Source organism: Augochlora pura, chromosome 4 (genome assembly GCF_028453695.1).
Source record: "Augochlora pura isolate Apur16 chromosome 4, APUR_v2.2.1, whole genome shotgun sequence".
NCBI classification, from domain to species: domain Eukaryota; kingdom Metazoa; phylum Arthropoda; class Insecta; order Hymenoptera; family Halictidae; genus Augochlora; species Augochlora pura.
In genome coordinates, this window is record NC_135775.1 from 22274505 (window position 1) to 22288942 (window position 14438).

General features: G+C 40.9%; 2 protein-coding genes across 7 annotated transcripts; one reads left to right on the top strand and one right to left on the bottom strand.

Moving 5' to 3' along the window:
- Window positions 1-1814: 1814 nt before the first annotated feature.
- Mtpap (mitochondrial poly(A) polymerase) lies at window positions 1815-4809 on the top strand. Of its 2 annotated transcripts, none has more exons than XM_078178137.1 (7): window positions 1815-2244; window positions 2669-2856; window positions 2937-3161; window positions 3234-3455; window positions 3548-3756; window positions 3829-4049; window positions 4110-4809. In XM_078178137.1, exons 1-7 carry the CDS (start codon window positions 2115-2117, stop codon window positions 4595-4597), a joined length of 1683 nt encoding a protein of 560 aa, XP_078034263.1. In that variant the 5' UTR covers window positions 1815-2114; the 3' UTR covers window positions 4598-4809. The 2 variants fall into 2 exon arrangements, with proteins under 2 accessions (XP_078034263.1, XP_078034264.1); XM_078178138.1 differs by having other exon boundaries at window positions 1816-2244; window positions 4113-4809.
- Window positions 4810-5055: 246 nt separating this feature from the next.
- Window positions 5056-14234, bottom strand: LOC144469033 (RING finger protein 207). Of its 5 annotated transcripts, none has more exons than XM_078178900.1 (8): window positions 14101-14234; window positions 13675-13944; window positions 12910-13058; window positions 12046-12830; window positions 11147-11491; window positions 10723-11008; window positions 10131-10523; window positions 5056-8581 (listed from the first exon to the last, which is right to left on the bottom strand). In XM_078178900.1, exons 2-8 carry the CDS (start codon window positions 13917-13919, stop codon window positions 8013-8015), a joined length of 2772 nt encoding a protein of 923 aa, XP_078035026.1. In that variant the 5' UTR covers window positions 13920-13944; window positions 14101-14234; the 3' UTR covers window positions 5056-8012. The 5 variants fall into 5 exon arrangements, with proteins under 5 accessions (XP_078035026.1, XP_078035025.1, XP_078035024.1 ...); XM_078178899.1 differs by having other exon boundaries at window positions 5056-8578; window positions 11147-11494; XM_078178898.1 differs by having other exon boundaries at window positions 11147-11494.
- Window positions 14235-14438: the final 204 nt, after the last annotated feature.

The window sequence follows — 14438 nt, forward strand, 5'->3', positions numbered from 1 at the left end:
TAAAAAAACTGATAGGTCTTTAATGAATTATTTATCGCTGCCATGTAGTTTTACAAGCGTCCATTGTTTAAGGGTTGAAGACACACGATTAACCCTGTGCACTCGGAGCTTTTTTTTAACTTCAAAAAGAAGACGCTTCTGTCGATCGGTATCTCTGTTCGAAATCATTTTATGCCCGTGCAACTGAACTTGCTTGCTTATCAAAATCAAGTATAATAAAATTTAATAATGAAAATTATTTTGAAAAATGTTGTGGCATTTTTTAGTAGCCTCTTGAGGGCGAACGTTTAAAGTTTGCCGAGCAAGCGAAGTGTAGGAATTTGAGAAATGTTTGACGCGACTCGAACCCATCGCTAGCGACAGGAGTCTCGCGAAAAAGGGGTAGAAGGAATAAAGTGAGAGGAAGAAAATGGCTGCGGATAGTAAAAGGAAGAGGACAGACTGCATTTACGTCATCGCCCGGGTTAGATGCTGTGCCACGATCCTCTCGAGGGATGTAGACTTCGCGATTCTTCTTGATTCCCTCCGAGTAAAATACTTTGTAACCGATCAGGCGAAAACCTGTTGCGCTCCAGAGCCTATTTCACGTGAAAGAATCAGTGTCCGATTCCTACACTAACTTGATACACTTAGAACGAACAAAAAATGGAATACAATACAATTAAACATACAGAATGCGGTATATTGAAACGTGCAATCTTAATTTTCAATGATTTATTTGATAGTCTCGGAGAAATTAAAGATTTAACATCGTTCAAAAAGTTACCTTCAGCAATATAGCTTAGCAATCCTTTTTGTATTATATTTTTTTTTCTATCAATTATAACGCAGCCGTTAAAGAATCATTTTTACTAGGCTTCTGGTAATACAGTGATAATTCTCATTTTTAATTAATGAAAAAGTGGCTTAGCGTCCGTCACTTAGAATCCCATCGACCAAATCTAGAATCATTTGGAATCAATAAACGAATTTTAATTAATGAATAGATCATGTCTGCAAATCGTAAAAACAAACATTCAGTAATTCCATTAATTAATGTTACATATTTAAAAAAGTATGCGAGCACGCTTGCATCATTTCATTTGTTCAAAATTAAATGGCAAACGAAAAAAATGTTTGATTTGTAAATTTCGTAAATTGATGACTTAATGAATTTTTCTATTAAATAGTGTCACCTATCGATGATCGTGGACAACAAGATCCGTATGAACGAATGATGTTATCGACTATGACAGTTTTACCGGCAGAGAGTACAGTAATGAGACCCATATAACCTGCAAACTTTTTTTTCTTGCTCTCTATGCTAGCTCGCACATTTCCACTATTTTGTAAGAAGAGAACGGTGGAAAGAAACGGGACGATACCTATTAAATTGTATGTGCGGTTGTGCACATAGATACGAAACATGCTTATTTTACTTAGCCATGCGAATGTCAAGTGATTTTATTTCGAAGCTATCAAAAAATTGATCTTTTGGAACACGCGTTTATTATAACACGATTGCTACGAAAATCATATTGGTGCATTTACTGTACCAATATACATGAGCCATAACGAATTCTGGTTTCGTTCTGATTCCTTTTCGGATCTCCACTCCAGCAACCTCCACGTGGTGAGACTCGGGCAATCCATGTAATTTTCAATTTCCAATCAGCTGTAAATTCGGTTGAAACTAACTCGAAATCGATAATTACATGGAGCTAATGGCTGTGATCTAGTGTTAGTAACTAGACGCAAATCAAATTTTGATTAAAAATCGAATTTTGCGCCGCATGCCTCTGATGGCGCGCCAACTGAATGGATGCGCGGAAAAAGTTAGATTGCAAACAGGATAGTGCGAGACAAACTACATTGCTCATCGGTGTGACTTAGCCCATATACAGTTATGTTAAGTTTATGTTCTTTTGCTTACGTTCTGTTTTCTCTTTTTTTCCGTGACCGTGAGGGCGGAGGACTGTCTCATCGATAAATTATCGACCAATCAGAACAAAAAAGATTTCTACATTAACCCTTGCTAACGGATGAAGCTGTTGCCTGGTGTTGTACAGGAATTAGATGCATTACAGTACATCATAACAAGACACGTGCTGGGGAATGTTGCATAGCATTGTTCAATGATGGCGCCTCCTTTTCGTATTACTACAAGTTTTTATCCATTATTAAATTGTAATTATTCGAAATGTTCAGTAGTTATAACGAGGCTTAAATCAAGGAAACACTCTCGGGAATTGAAAATAAATAACAGTAGGTTAATTCATGTATTCATTAGCATCATAACCTATACCATGGCATGTTTATTACGTGTTTTCTTCATTGTTTATTATTATACTCCTTTCCGTCATTTAATACCACAACTTGAAAAACAGATCACTGATGTGGTTTTGTTTTGCACATTTTTTCTTTATAATTTCACACAATTTTTGTTAGATATAATTTTAATGGATTTTTACCTACGATTCGTCAAGGTACATATTCATAGTATTTTATATATATTTATATATATTTACCATATTTATTATCTCTGTGGTAAATTTAAACTTTGATTATTCTAGCTGTCATTAACTATTATAGTGGTACTGACTACTGTAGCAGTTTCATACTTATTTAACGATGCTATTATGGAATAGCTTCTATGAATTAGATGTTGTAGATTTAATTAATTCTGTAGGTCGCCTAGAACATTCAGGTAAAATAACAGAGGGATTCTATGAAAGACATAGGAGTAGAGAACAACAAGCAAAGAAAAGTGTTATAGTGCAGCTACAGGATTTTAAGGATATCGGTGAATGTAGAGAACATTTGGAGAAATATGGACCAGTGAAAAATATATTTCACTATACCGCAAAATTGGAAAATGTAAGTATATTTTCTATAATTGTTATTGTGAAGTAAAAGTAATATTTTTCCTGTGATTTCTATTGCAATGTTATCTTTAGCCAAATATGTTATTAGTGGAATATAATACAAAGAATTCTGTGCTAAACTTACTAAGCAGCACAACATATGTGGATGTACATAATCATATCCCTATACCTACGACGACAGTGCACTATCGCAGTACAAATGCAAAACTAACCAAGAACACAACTAGCTTTCCAAAATATTGTCATCATTATCCCACTTGGACTCTTATCAGATCTACTCTAATACAATCAAAATCTGTAATGTATTACCATATGAAAAGTATAAGTAACAATTTTAACATGATAGTAAAAGAATATTCTATTTCTTAGGTGTCCGAACAAATGTTGTTACTGTATAAAACATTGAAATTGTCAGACATTGACATAAGACTAAGATACTATACTGCTTATCAATTATATTATGCCTTGAGTAGATTATTTCCTACTATTTCTATCTTACCATTTGGTTCATCTGTATCTGGTTTGGGACAGTTAGGATGTGATCTGGACTTAATATGTACATTTGCCAATAGTTCAAAGGTTCCTTCAGATGTAAGTATGCATCCCAATTATTTTAACATAAAGAGGTGACATACATTTCCATACACTTTGCAAGAATTGATTGTAACATATGTCTTTTACAGTGTTATATGTCACTTATATTTGCTTCAAAGCCATTTAATCTTGTTGAAAGAACCGATCAACAAGACTTCCTGAAACCATTGAGTATATTGATGCAAAAATTTATTCCTGGTATAAGTAATGTACAAAACATTCTCAATGCTCGTGTCCCTATTGTTAAATTTATGTATGGCACCACAAGTATGCATTGCGACCTTAGTAGTAGCAATCTGTAAGTATCAAGAGACTACCATACTTTAACATATAATGATCTAATGTTACTTATGTCTTACTCGTTTCATAGGTCTGGTTACTATATGTCCGAGTTGTTGTATGTTCTTGGAGAAATCGACTTTAGAGTTAAACCACTGATATTCACCATTCGTAAATGGGCAGAATGTAATGGTGTAACAAGTGACATACCCGGTCAGAAGATAACAAATTTCTGTTTGACTCTATTGGTAGTGCACTATCTGCAACATATAAAGATTTTGCCTCCTGTGGAGAAAATTATAAAAGGGCCACGTAAGTCCCGTAAATGTTCTAAATATTTATTTACACGACTGATTAAATGCTTTTTTTCAGTAGTATCAAGCCATATGACGACGACAGTTCATAACATAGCTGAAAATCGAAGTAAGGTTGGAGATCTCCTGTTCGGTTTTTTCGAGTACTACGCTACCTTCGACTTTAGCATGTTTGCCATATGCGTCCTAGAGGGAAAACTTAAACACAAAAGAGACATCTCAGCCCTTTATATTTACAATCCTTTGGATCTGTCATTGAATGTCAGCAGGAACATTACATCCGCCGAGTTGAAGATATTTACTAACCGAGTTCTAGATGCACTAAATATATTCAGCAATGGCAGTCAGATCAACATTTTACAATTAATAGATCCGAGTTTTCCAAATATTTCATCAACCAGTGAATCACTGGGAGAACATTATCAAGCAATGATGAAAGACAACAATGAGAACAAGTCTGAAGTAATGGGTAGGCTATTAAAAAACAGTGAGGATGATACCGTTAAAGTAGAACAGATTAATCAAGTGCGAGAAATAATAAAATAATAACAAATTTAACTGCTGTGTCATTCTAACTTAGTGCAATCGAATTTTGTACAATCCACCTGTTTCTGCATTTAAGTATGATGATTTCCTTTCCGTTGTTGAATATTGAGTCTTTACAGATGGCAAATCGACAAGAACCTGTAGATAGTATTGTAGATGAATTTTATACTATACAGTGTTTATGACATTTTATGGAAAATTTCTGAATAAAATTGGTCCAAGTATGATGAGATAAAATATTCAAAAACATATGTTGCAACAGTTACGGAAAAATTTCGTTATTTAAAATTTCGATGAAAGTTATTTCTGCTTCGTGGAAACTATGACAATAATTGCACATTATTTTTAAATAGAGAAAGTACGATATTTTTGCAATATAACGGGGTAATATTTAATTATGTATATATAAAAACACATGGAGGTCCAAGGAGGATAAAAGTGAAACCGCCATACTCGGTAACTTGTATATTTCTCTATTATCAGCGATTCGACAGTTCTCATACATGCTTAATCGTGTACATTTTCTATATTTGGTAACGTCCGCGCGATCCGTTCTCGGATCCATGATCATTTCTATCGATCGTGTTTGGCGTGGAATGCCTGTACATCCTTCGTTATCATTATTCATATTATATCCCCTGACCGATGGAACGTGGCGGACGATGCATCCCCGTGCGAGTACGTTCGCGATTAGGCTATTGTTGCTCCTCGAGCGGGGGAGTGTTGTCGTTTAAATTCGTAACATGTACTGTGGCTGGCAGTGTTTAAGTTCGCTAACTACAACTTCCTCCACCCAATGGGATAAATTTGTCGCGCGACGTCGGTGTACACATGTAACTGTTTCTTTTATGTTCTGTTTTTTTCTTTTCTTTTCTTAATTATTACAAAGTAGCCACGTCGCCACGTATTTCTGTGTATATAAACTCTAATTACAATGAATCAGTTCGATCGATCAATTTCATCTTGAGCAGCTTTGGAGACCCGATACTCAGCTATTGGAATCGGTGATAAAATATCCTCTTCGTGGTTCAGTCATCGACTTTCAAGCCTGTTCCAGTCTCGGATCAGCGACTATTAGGCACAGGAAAAATTCTGCAAACTTCTAACTATGTAAATAAAAACCGATAATTCATCAGCTTTTCGATAACTGTACCTTATAGACTGCGAATTTTATGCGTTTGAAATGTTCAGAAATGTTAATTTGTTTTCGCAGCTTCTATACCAAATGCCAGATTTTTATGAGAAATGAAATAAAAGTATATGAACTCCTGTTATAGTGCTAATCTAATTTGAAGACTTAACAAATGCAGCTGCTACAAATAACTTGAACAATTAAGAAAGAGAAATTTGATGCCGCAGAATTTCCTTCCTACACCTAATAATCGCGTGGCGCGCAACAAAAAGTAAAGAAAATGTAAAATTCCATTGATTTCCGGAAATCTCCACTCTCGTAGAGTTAATCAATTAAATGATCATAAGTCCAAGCTGATTTCGAGTCGAGTCTCCGTTTTGAAACGTCGCTGGAGGTGTTTCGTCAACGACGAGTATACCGGGCAACGCGTCTTCTTCATCGTCTCCTTTTTTTCGAATTTTCTGTTTACGTATTACTTCACTAGGCAGCGATACATCGTGACCTTCGGCGCTTCAAAGTGCAATAAAAAAGCTATTTAATAAAAAACGGAGAAGCGTTCTACGCTGAAGGCTGTTGACGACCCTGAAACAACCCGTTGACCAGACACAAAACGGATGTAAAAATCTCGACGATTTTGGGGGGAGTCGACGAGAACGAAACATGAAAACCATTATGCGTTATGGTCGTTCGCGAAGGTGACGTTCGTTTGAGCTGACCGCGGATGTTTATGCAAGACCAGATGTTTATTAAACAAAATTGAAACTTCGCCAACTCCTGCGCTCTGCCATTTGTTTCCATTAATCGTTTTCATCGGCTTCATTTTCAATCCATTGTCCAATCAATCAGAGACTCGTTTCCATAATTCTTTTGAAAATTTCGTCATGCTTCAGTGAGCATGTCGTAAGATCTATTTTTTTTTGAGCAATGTTAGGTTTTCAAATTAAATATTTGTGCAAGAAATTGTAAATATTAAAGCTACGAAGTTGTTTGGTCTGATTGCTTAGACAAGTGATCGATTGGTATAATTTTTTAGCATTGCACAAGGGTTGCAGTCTCGTGTTGGACTGTTCAAAAAAATGAACGTTCGACGACCATTGTACGCTACAAATGCATAAAATCCGCAGTCTAGTTTTAAAGGTGCGCTTCCTCGAAGGTGGCGGCGATTTTTATTCTTTCCGTCTTCGTTTCTTCTGTTCTTGTTCTTCCAAACGAATGATCTTTGACTCTCATGATCGCGCTCGATTTCAATGCATACAATATATTTATACACGTCACGCGAAATGCCCTTTGATCATCGTTCGTGTCCGTAATATCTCTAATAAAACGCTCAAAATGGTCAAAAAGAATCTCGTAGGACCCTTTCGCGTAACAATATTTCTCTACTAATTAACAATGTACTAATGATCGAAAGGTATAGTCCTTCGATTATACTTTCCCGAATGTACGCTAGGTGTTTGGAGGGTTTTCGATTCCGTCCCAGATAGCCGAACACGCGGTCGAATAGATCCACGTTGCTCAACAGCACAATCGATTTAACATAAGCACCGTGTTTCAGGTTCACTCTTCTTGTCCACCGTTTCATTAAAAGTAACATTAAACGAACGATAGCATCACGGATAAGTGATTCTGCAAAGGAGAAACTGAATAATCTTTCTGACATCATTAACCGAGTGCCCCTACCAGAACTCAGTAAACTTCCTACTAGCTTCGCTCATGGTAAGTATCTCAGAGAAACATGCAAATAGAGTGTTGAGTAAGTAACGCACTCGTATTTGTTAACTTTGTAAGTAGTTCACATCAAACTAAACTGGGACAAATTAAAATAAACACTATCAAAGGAGGAGCTGTCAGCTTTAAAATAAGATGTTCTAATAACTCGGTATAGTATAAAACAGACTACAACCTGATATACCTTTGCTTAGGATCATTTTGAAATGCTTAAGTATCCCGTTCTTAAGAGCGAAACATCTCTTTCACAACTATTATCCCTCCATTTTATACTATATTTCCAGAAAACTCATCATACCAATTCTAAAATTGGATTATGCTTCAGGTGTTAATAGCATACATCGTAACATCTTGACTAAAGGATACTACGCTAAGAGAAACTGAAAACGGATGGTGTTTTTGGTCTACTGTCACCAAGTATTTGCGTCTAGTCAGAGAAGTGGATTGCCACCTGATACAGAAAATCAGCTCTCCGGCCGTCCAACTATCTGGTCGGGACACCTCGGAAAGCTCTCCCAACCCGCACCCTGACTATCCCCGTATCGTAGTGGCGCTTCAATTCGTCTTGCTCTTCCTGTGATGGCGGCGATGATGCATGTAGTGATAGTACTCATGCGACCTGGTCTCTTGAACCGCCGCCACCAAGTTGCGCACGTCCTCCTCGTGCCCTTCGAAGCTGTCCGATTTCTTGAGCTGGCCAAGAGACGCAGTGGCGCCCTCGCTGCTCCGTTTGTTCTTGAGCCGCGGAAACGTTTCCCAGGAACGCTGCTTCTGCACCAGAGACGACGACTTCGATGTAGGCCCGATCAAAACAACCAGCGTTTTCCTTGGTTCCTGCGTGGATTGACCTACCGTCCCATCGGCAATGCTCGACCGTCTGCTACCGGAGCCGGTGGTACTCAGGCTGTCGCAACTCGCGCGCCGACGCCTCCTCACTTCCGTCGACGCCTTCTCGTCCGCGTAGAACACGTCCTCCGAGTCGCTGGCCGGGTACACTTTGGTGCCCTTGCCGGGCGGGATCGGATGGTCATCCGGAACGGCGTGCACCTGTGCCTGGACACGTTTCTTCGCCTCGCCCATACTGGACGCTTCAGAAATCCGCTGGTACTCCCCTTCCTCGCCTGCTGGAACCAGGCGCACCACTTCAGCAAACGTTCACTGGCTCGACTAGCACAGTAATGCCCCCGCGATTCATCCAGGAACTATGATCTGCTTTCTAAAAGAAGAGACCCGGGATTCATTGTCGTTACCGCGAATCTCTTCTTTCAAAAAGCATGATATAGTTTATACAGTAATGACTAGTAGAGTAGTACAACGATAATTGACCATTAGTCATGGCTGTGATCTGCTTTTAAAGGAGAAGACCCGAGATTCATTGCTGGTCATTGTTGTGAATTCCTTCTTTCAAGAAGCATAATAGTTTATAAGAAGCAATGAATGCGCGCGTCTTCTTTATTCAAGCAAAATTGTGTTCGCTATCTCACCGTGTGGCCGCCTTTGAATGAAACTATAGTCGTGCCTCGTGTCAATTTCAATGAAGCGGTGTGAGACGTGTGTGAAAATTGTTGGCAAAAGATGGTAGAACCCGGCCAAAGAGTTGTTTAACTGTATAAAGAAATATTTCTCTCGCTTTGATAACCGGGGCCGGTATATCCAAGTTACCCTAACGTTCGATTTCCGATAGTCGTGCTCACACATTTTGATCTCCCGGGGGCAATTAATTGTTCCGACGCGGCGGAGAGTACACAGAATCACGTTCGACAGACAATCCAATCGGACCACGAGCACCGTTTCTAATTTACTCCCCGTGCAAGGTGTTTGTCTGATCGTTTTATGCCATTGAATGGCGCTGCGCGGAGACAATCGAGCGCTGGTTTTAATTGAATCCCGGCCGCCCGCACGCGTTGTTTTAATTGCGATTCTAATGGCGTTCGATCAGAAGGACACTCGAACGGCGGTGCCGCAGAACAAAGGTAACCGTCTCATTATACGCACAAGGAATAATTCCAGCGTCTCGTTAAATTTATTGTACGAACCCTTCGAGCGGTTTAATCAGCCTGTTTGTCAATTTTACCGGGTACAATTTCTCGCATAGTCTCAAATCGAACAGAAACAATACTCACAATTTTTTGGCATTTTGGAGAAACGTCTTTGCTTAATAAATGTCAATCGATGTCAATTTTCATTCGACAAGTCGTGCGGTCGTTACACTGTCCAACAAAATTTATTTCCTTTTTTTTTACGTAATCCTAAATTTAAAATAAAAATCGGTCTCTCTATGAAAAAAATTCTTCCAGCACCAGTGTAAATTTCAGACATGTTTCTTGCAAGAAACGATCCTACGAATAATCGATAACCACAATTAATTTTTGTGTTGGACAGTGTCGTCAGACGACGGAGACAAACACCTTGCACATGGTCCTGAATTGGGCACGAACGAAGTATAATAATTCTCGTGTGCGTTCATCAGGGTTTTATTTCCATTGAATTTATAATGCTATCTACATAGTCCTGTGGTGGTGTGTGTTTCAGAGAAAGAGAAAAAAAGGGAGAGTGTCATCATCAGTTTCCGTCGGATCATCGGCAAATCCGTGGTCACTGTCCTAATTCGATCCAGGCCATTACCAACGCGCTAGTTAGTCGTGCAAGCGATCCTCACGGATTTGTTCTTACCAGTCGTGTGTGACTGTGGTTGCTGGGAGTCTGCGTATCTTTCCGGTCGGTCGAGACCTTCCGCGGAATTGCCACCGCTGCCACTCTTCAGGGAACGACACAGGGAGCGCACCTTACTGGCCGACGAATGGCCAGGCGGTGTTTTCGGTTTGGAACCGTCCGGCGATTTCCTCGAGCGTCGACTCAGGCTACGATCACGACCGTCTTCTCTGCCGGGTGACTTCTTCCGGTCTTCTTTACTCCTAGCCTTCTCAATCAGCTGGCTAAGGACTCCACGCTTTGTGGAGTCGGCCGGCCTAGGGGTCCCATAGGCAATGATGTTTCCGCTAGGATCTAGCACCGCTCCGACCCCCTCGGATGGAGTGAGGCAACGCGTTGGCATCTCCTTTGTTTCTGCAGGAAGTGGTCAAATTTAGCACTGACAGTAATCGATATTTCAATGAAGAAATAACAGAACACATTGGAGGACGGTTTCGAGTAAGTATCTTACATAAAACTCATAAATTTTTTAGCAAAAGATTATTACAAATGCTTTGTTATGTTAAACTTTTGTAACTGATTGTAATTACAATCTGATACTTTCGAAAAATACCTTTCATATAAAGAGCATTGTCAGCACTGGTAACAGTGGAACGCTGAGGCCGATGTTCCTTGGTCGGTGCTTGAGTCTGAGGCTGCTGTGGCGGCTCCTGCATATGCAATCGTGCCAGGTGATCCAGCAGAACTTGTAGATTCTGATTGCTAGCTTCGTCTGAGACTGCTATGCTTACTTCGCCAGCTGTTACTCCCGTCGTGAAAGACTTTATAAATGGCTCCAATTGTTGGGCTAAGCTCTGCAGTTGCTTTACCTGACTCGTCAAGGACAATATATCGTTCATCTAAAACAGGATCAAAATTGATGAAGTCAAAGATTTGCATGCCTCTTTGCTGACTAGGAGTGGCCAGCTGAATTTGGACCAGGACTAAGGTAAGTCACTCTAACATATATATAAAGGTGAAATATTATTAGTTAGTACCTGAGAATGGAAGATTTCTTTCTCTATACGAATCCTACACATTTGTTCATCCCATAAGCCATCGAATACATTTCTTAGCTTCTCTAATTCCGTTTGGTGATGCTGCAACTGTCGTTCTAGCGTTCGACAGTCCTTAACCACATGCTCGTAACGCAAACCCAGAGGTGGAGTATTGGCCCTTCTCAACAGAGATATATCGTGATGAAGCTCCTCCAACCGCTCCTTCACCATCAACAATTGCTGGTTCAAATCCTTCAGGTGATTATCGAACGTTCTACAGTGGTTGGAGAACGGTTCACCTTCTATTCCGCCTTTCGTTGGGATCCTCTGCGGAGCCTTGCTGCTCTGCTTGGAAATAAAATATTCCATATGACCACCGAACATTCGCTCGATCGTGTATCATTGATACGGGTTTGAGTAAATTGTCTGACTACCACATCCTGCTAAGAACACTAGCGGGAACTCAAAGTTGTCTGTCTGGCGAACCGCCAGTTGCGCTACGAGAGTGTGCTGGGTGTTCTGTGACAGTATTTTCAGAGTGGATTCAGCAATAGTACAGGTTTCCAGCTTCAGACACAAAGTAGCTACCTTAGATGTAGTTTCATAAAACTTATCTTTGCGTTTGTTTTGTATAGTGTCGCTGTTACCAAATCCTGCTCCGAAGTGGGTTCTCCGTAGCCCAGAACACCCTGCACAACTGTCTAATCTGGCTACGGACTACCACCATATACCAAGTACAAGCCACATCATATATATCGAGAGTAAAATCCTGTCAACGAAAATACTTACACAGAAGTGTGCACGAGAAATGCAGTGAAAAAGAAACTTGTAATATGAACGTAAAGATGGAGAGAGTTTGTAAATCGAGAGAGCTGGCCAGGCCGAATGTGGTTAGCTACCTGAATCACCGGTGCCTCCTGTTGCATCATCCCATGAGTTTGATCGTACAACGACTCTTTTGGGGTCTGCGCCTGCCCTACGAACGGCTGCAGTGACCTGGCGAACTCATTTCTGTAGTTTGTTTTCAAGTAGGCAGTCATTAATGGCGGTCTGGATGGGTGACCCAGCTGGGCGACGCGTCTCAGCCGTTCCAACATAGGATGAGCTAACTCGAGAAATTGGAACTTTGTCGCATCGTTGGTAAATGCGGTGCACAACATCAAATGCATTTGCAATACGGGAATTGCACTGCCTAGTGACAGCAGTTGGCTTCGAACCATTCTATCCTTAGTTTCAAACTGTCTTTGCAGCTCTGTTAACACGTTCCCACGAGTCTTGGTGATGGACTCCTGCATGCCTTGACAAAACGAGTTCAGCGCCTTCGTCTCAGAATCTAAACTGTGTCGTAGTTCATTTAGCTGTGACACTAAAGCTCTCACTCCATCCTCTACTCCTGCTTGCAGCTCCCGGATTGATTTCACTGCTCTCTCCATCTTCTTGTATGCTTGCTGATAAGCACTCTCAATGTCTACGCAGTGTATTCTGGCTTCTGCTGGTGTGTCACGGGAACAAGTAGCACAGAGCATGCATTTTGCGCTCTGACTGAACATTATGTATGGTTCTCCATGAGTTGAGCAACGACGTTGGGTGTCTTTACTGCACTTACTCATGTGCACCACTTCATGCGAGGAAAACATCTTTGCACGATGAGTATGCTCCCTGCAGTGTGTACACAGTGCTTGTCCTGAAGAAGATTATATTGTAAGTATATAGTGGAACAGTTATTTTTCATATATTATGGAGTATACATTACAGTTACGTACCACATGTTGTACAAAAGAACATAGTAGACTTGTCCCTTTTGTCACAGTTGGCACATGGTGGGTTCTTTGAGTTGGCCAACTCAACTAGCTGACATATCAGCTGATCGGACGGTGGTAGTTGGGCTCCATCAGTCAGCTGTGTCTGTTGTCTGTGCAGAAAAATCTTTTCTATATTTTTGCAAGGTAAAGTGGATACGTAACAGATGATTAAACAGTAGAAATTTATAGACACAGTTTGTACGTAAGACAAAGATGTTATAAATAGTTACATTATAGTGTGAATTACAGAAGTTTCATACTGCGTAGTAATTCATAACATGCATATGTCACAATGAATGTTAGAATATATTAAAATAAGTGCTTGCACTGAAACAATAGATAAATAAAAGTCTCCCACAGAATTGAAAGTATTGCACTCAGGCTAACGTAAACATATAATTCCATATTATGTGTTGGAAAGGATCCTAAGGCCTGTTTTTGAATACCAGGTTAATCAAAGTATAATGACACGTAGCAAGTAGCAAGTGGAACAAAAGATCTCAGACAGCGTAAGGTTGGCAAAGATATTTCTAAAACTAGCAACTGCGTACAACAATAATGTACTAACAAGGTAATGTGCTTCGCAGTGTGTACGCATTGATTCAGGAGAAATGTACAAAATAGTAGAAGACACTGGTAACGTGCAGATGTTAGCCAAACCTAACCCAGACCTGGGATCGTCACCCACCCTAAGGACGCCATGCAATAACAGTCGTTGTTATCTACCCGCAGGTGGAACAGGTGACCTTTCCATCAATGCTACGGATGCAGCGAGCACAAAACGTATGAAAACAGGACAGCAGACAGGGCTCGTTGTAATAGTCGTGGCAGACAGCACAGATCAGAGGGTTCCTGGGCCCGCCACTGGGTACACCTGTCGTACCGTCGCTTTCGCCGACGCCGACGCCGACGCCGACACCGACACCGACACCGACCCCGACCCCGTCGACCGCCGACCCCGAGCTCGCCATCGTCGGCCAAACCAACGGCGGCCACCTGGAAACCAGAGATCACTCAGCCAACCCTCTTTCGGACACTCCTCGGACGTTTCACATTTCACCGGATCCAGTTACATCCCTCGCACACGAAACCACTCCCTCCCGAAACACAGAGATTAGATTTTTGGACAGAAAATAACGTTAGATTGTTTACCCCAAGACCGTTGGCCCGCCCGCCGCAGAAAACCCTGATGGATAGTTTATCGGCTCGTCATTCTAACGTAGTTTGGTGGGCAACCCCGTTTGCGCCTGACGATCGGCTCTGACGTCACTGAGGTGCCACCAATCTCGCCCTCTTCCACGCTGGGGTGGTACGTACACAGAGAAAAGAGGACGGGCTGCTGTGCTGCTGCTGCACGCGGCTATGGACGTGTGCTCGTGCACACACAGACTGTATACACACAGCTTCCCTCTGACGTAAGCGCGAGAGGGTGGTTGTGCGCTTACGTGCTCGCCCGCCAGCAATGGGTATACAACTTCATCCCCCGTACG

Excerpts from the sequence above, each read along its gene's own strand:
- LOC144469033 (XM_078178898.1), bottom strand. The coding sequence starts at position 13,919 with ATGGCGAGCTCGGGGTCGGCGGTCGACGGGGTCGGGGTCGGTGTCGGT. Across the intron at positions 11,009-11,146 it reads AAGAAATCTTCCATTCTCAG|ATGAACGATATATTGTCCTT; the intron begins GTACTAACTAAT and ends ATCCTGTTTTAG. Across the intron at positions 8,582-10,130 it reads ACCACAGTCACACACGACTG|CAGGCGAGGAAGGGGAGTAC; the intron begins GTAAGAACAAAT and ends GCCTGGTTCCAG.
- Mtpap (XM_078178137.1), top strand. The coding sequence starts at position 2,115 with ATGATGGCGCCTCCTTTTCGTATTACTACAAGTTTTTATCCATTATTA. Across the intron at positions 2,245-2,668 it reads GGAATTGAAAATAAATAACA|GTCGCCTAGAACATTCAGGT; the intron begins GTAGGTTAATTC and ends TTAATTCTGTAG. Across the intron at positions 4,050-4,109 it reads GAAAATTATAAAAGGGCCAC|TAGTATCAAGCCATATGACG; the intron begins GTAAGTCCCGTA and ends GCTTTTTTTCAG.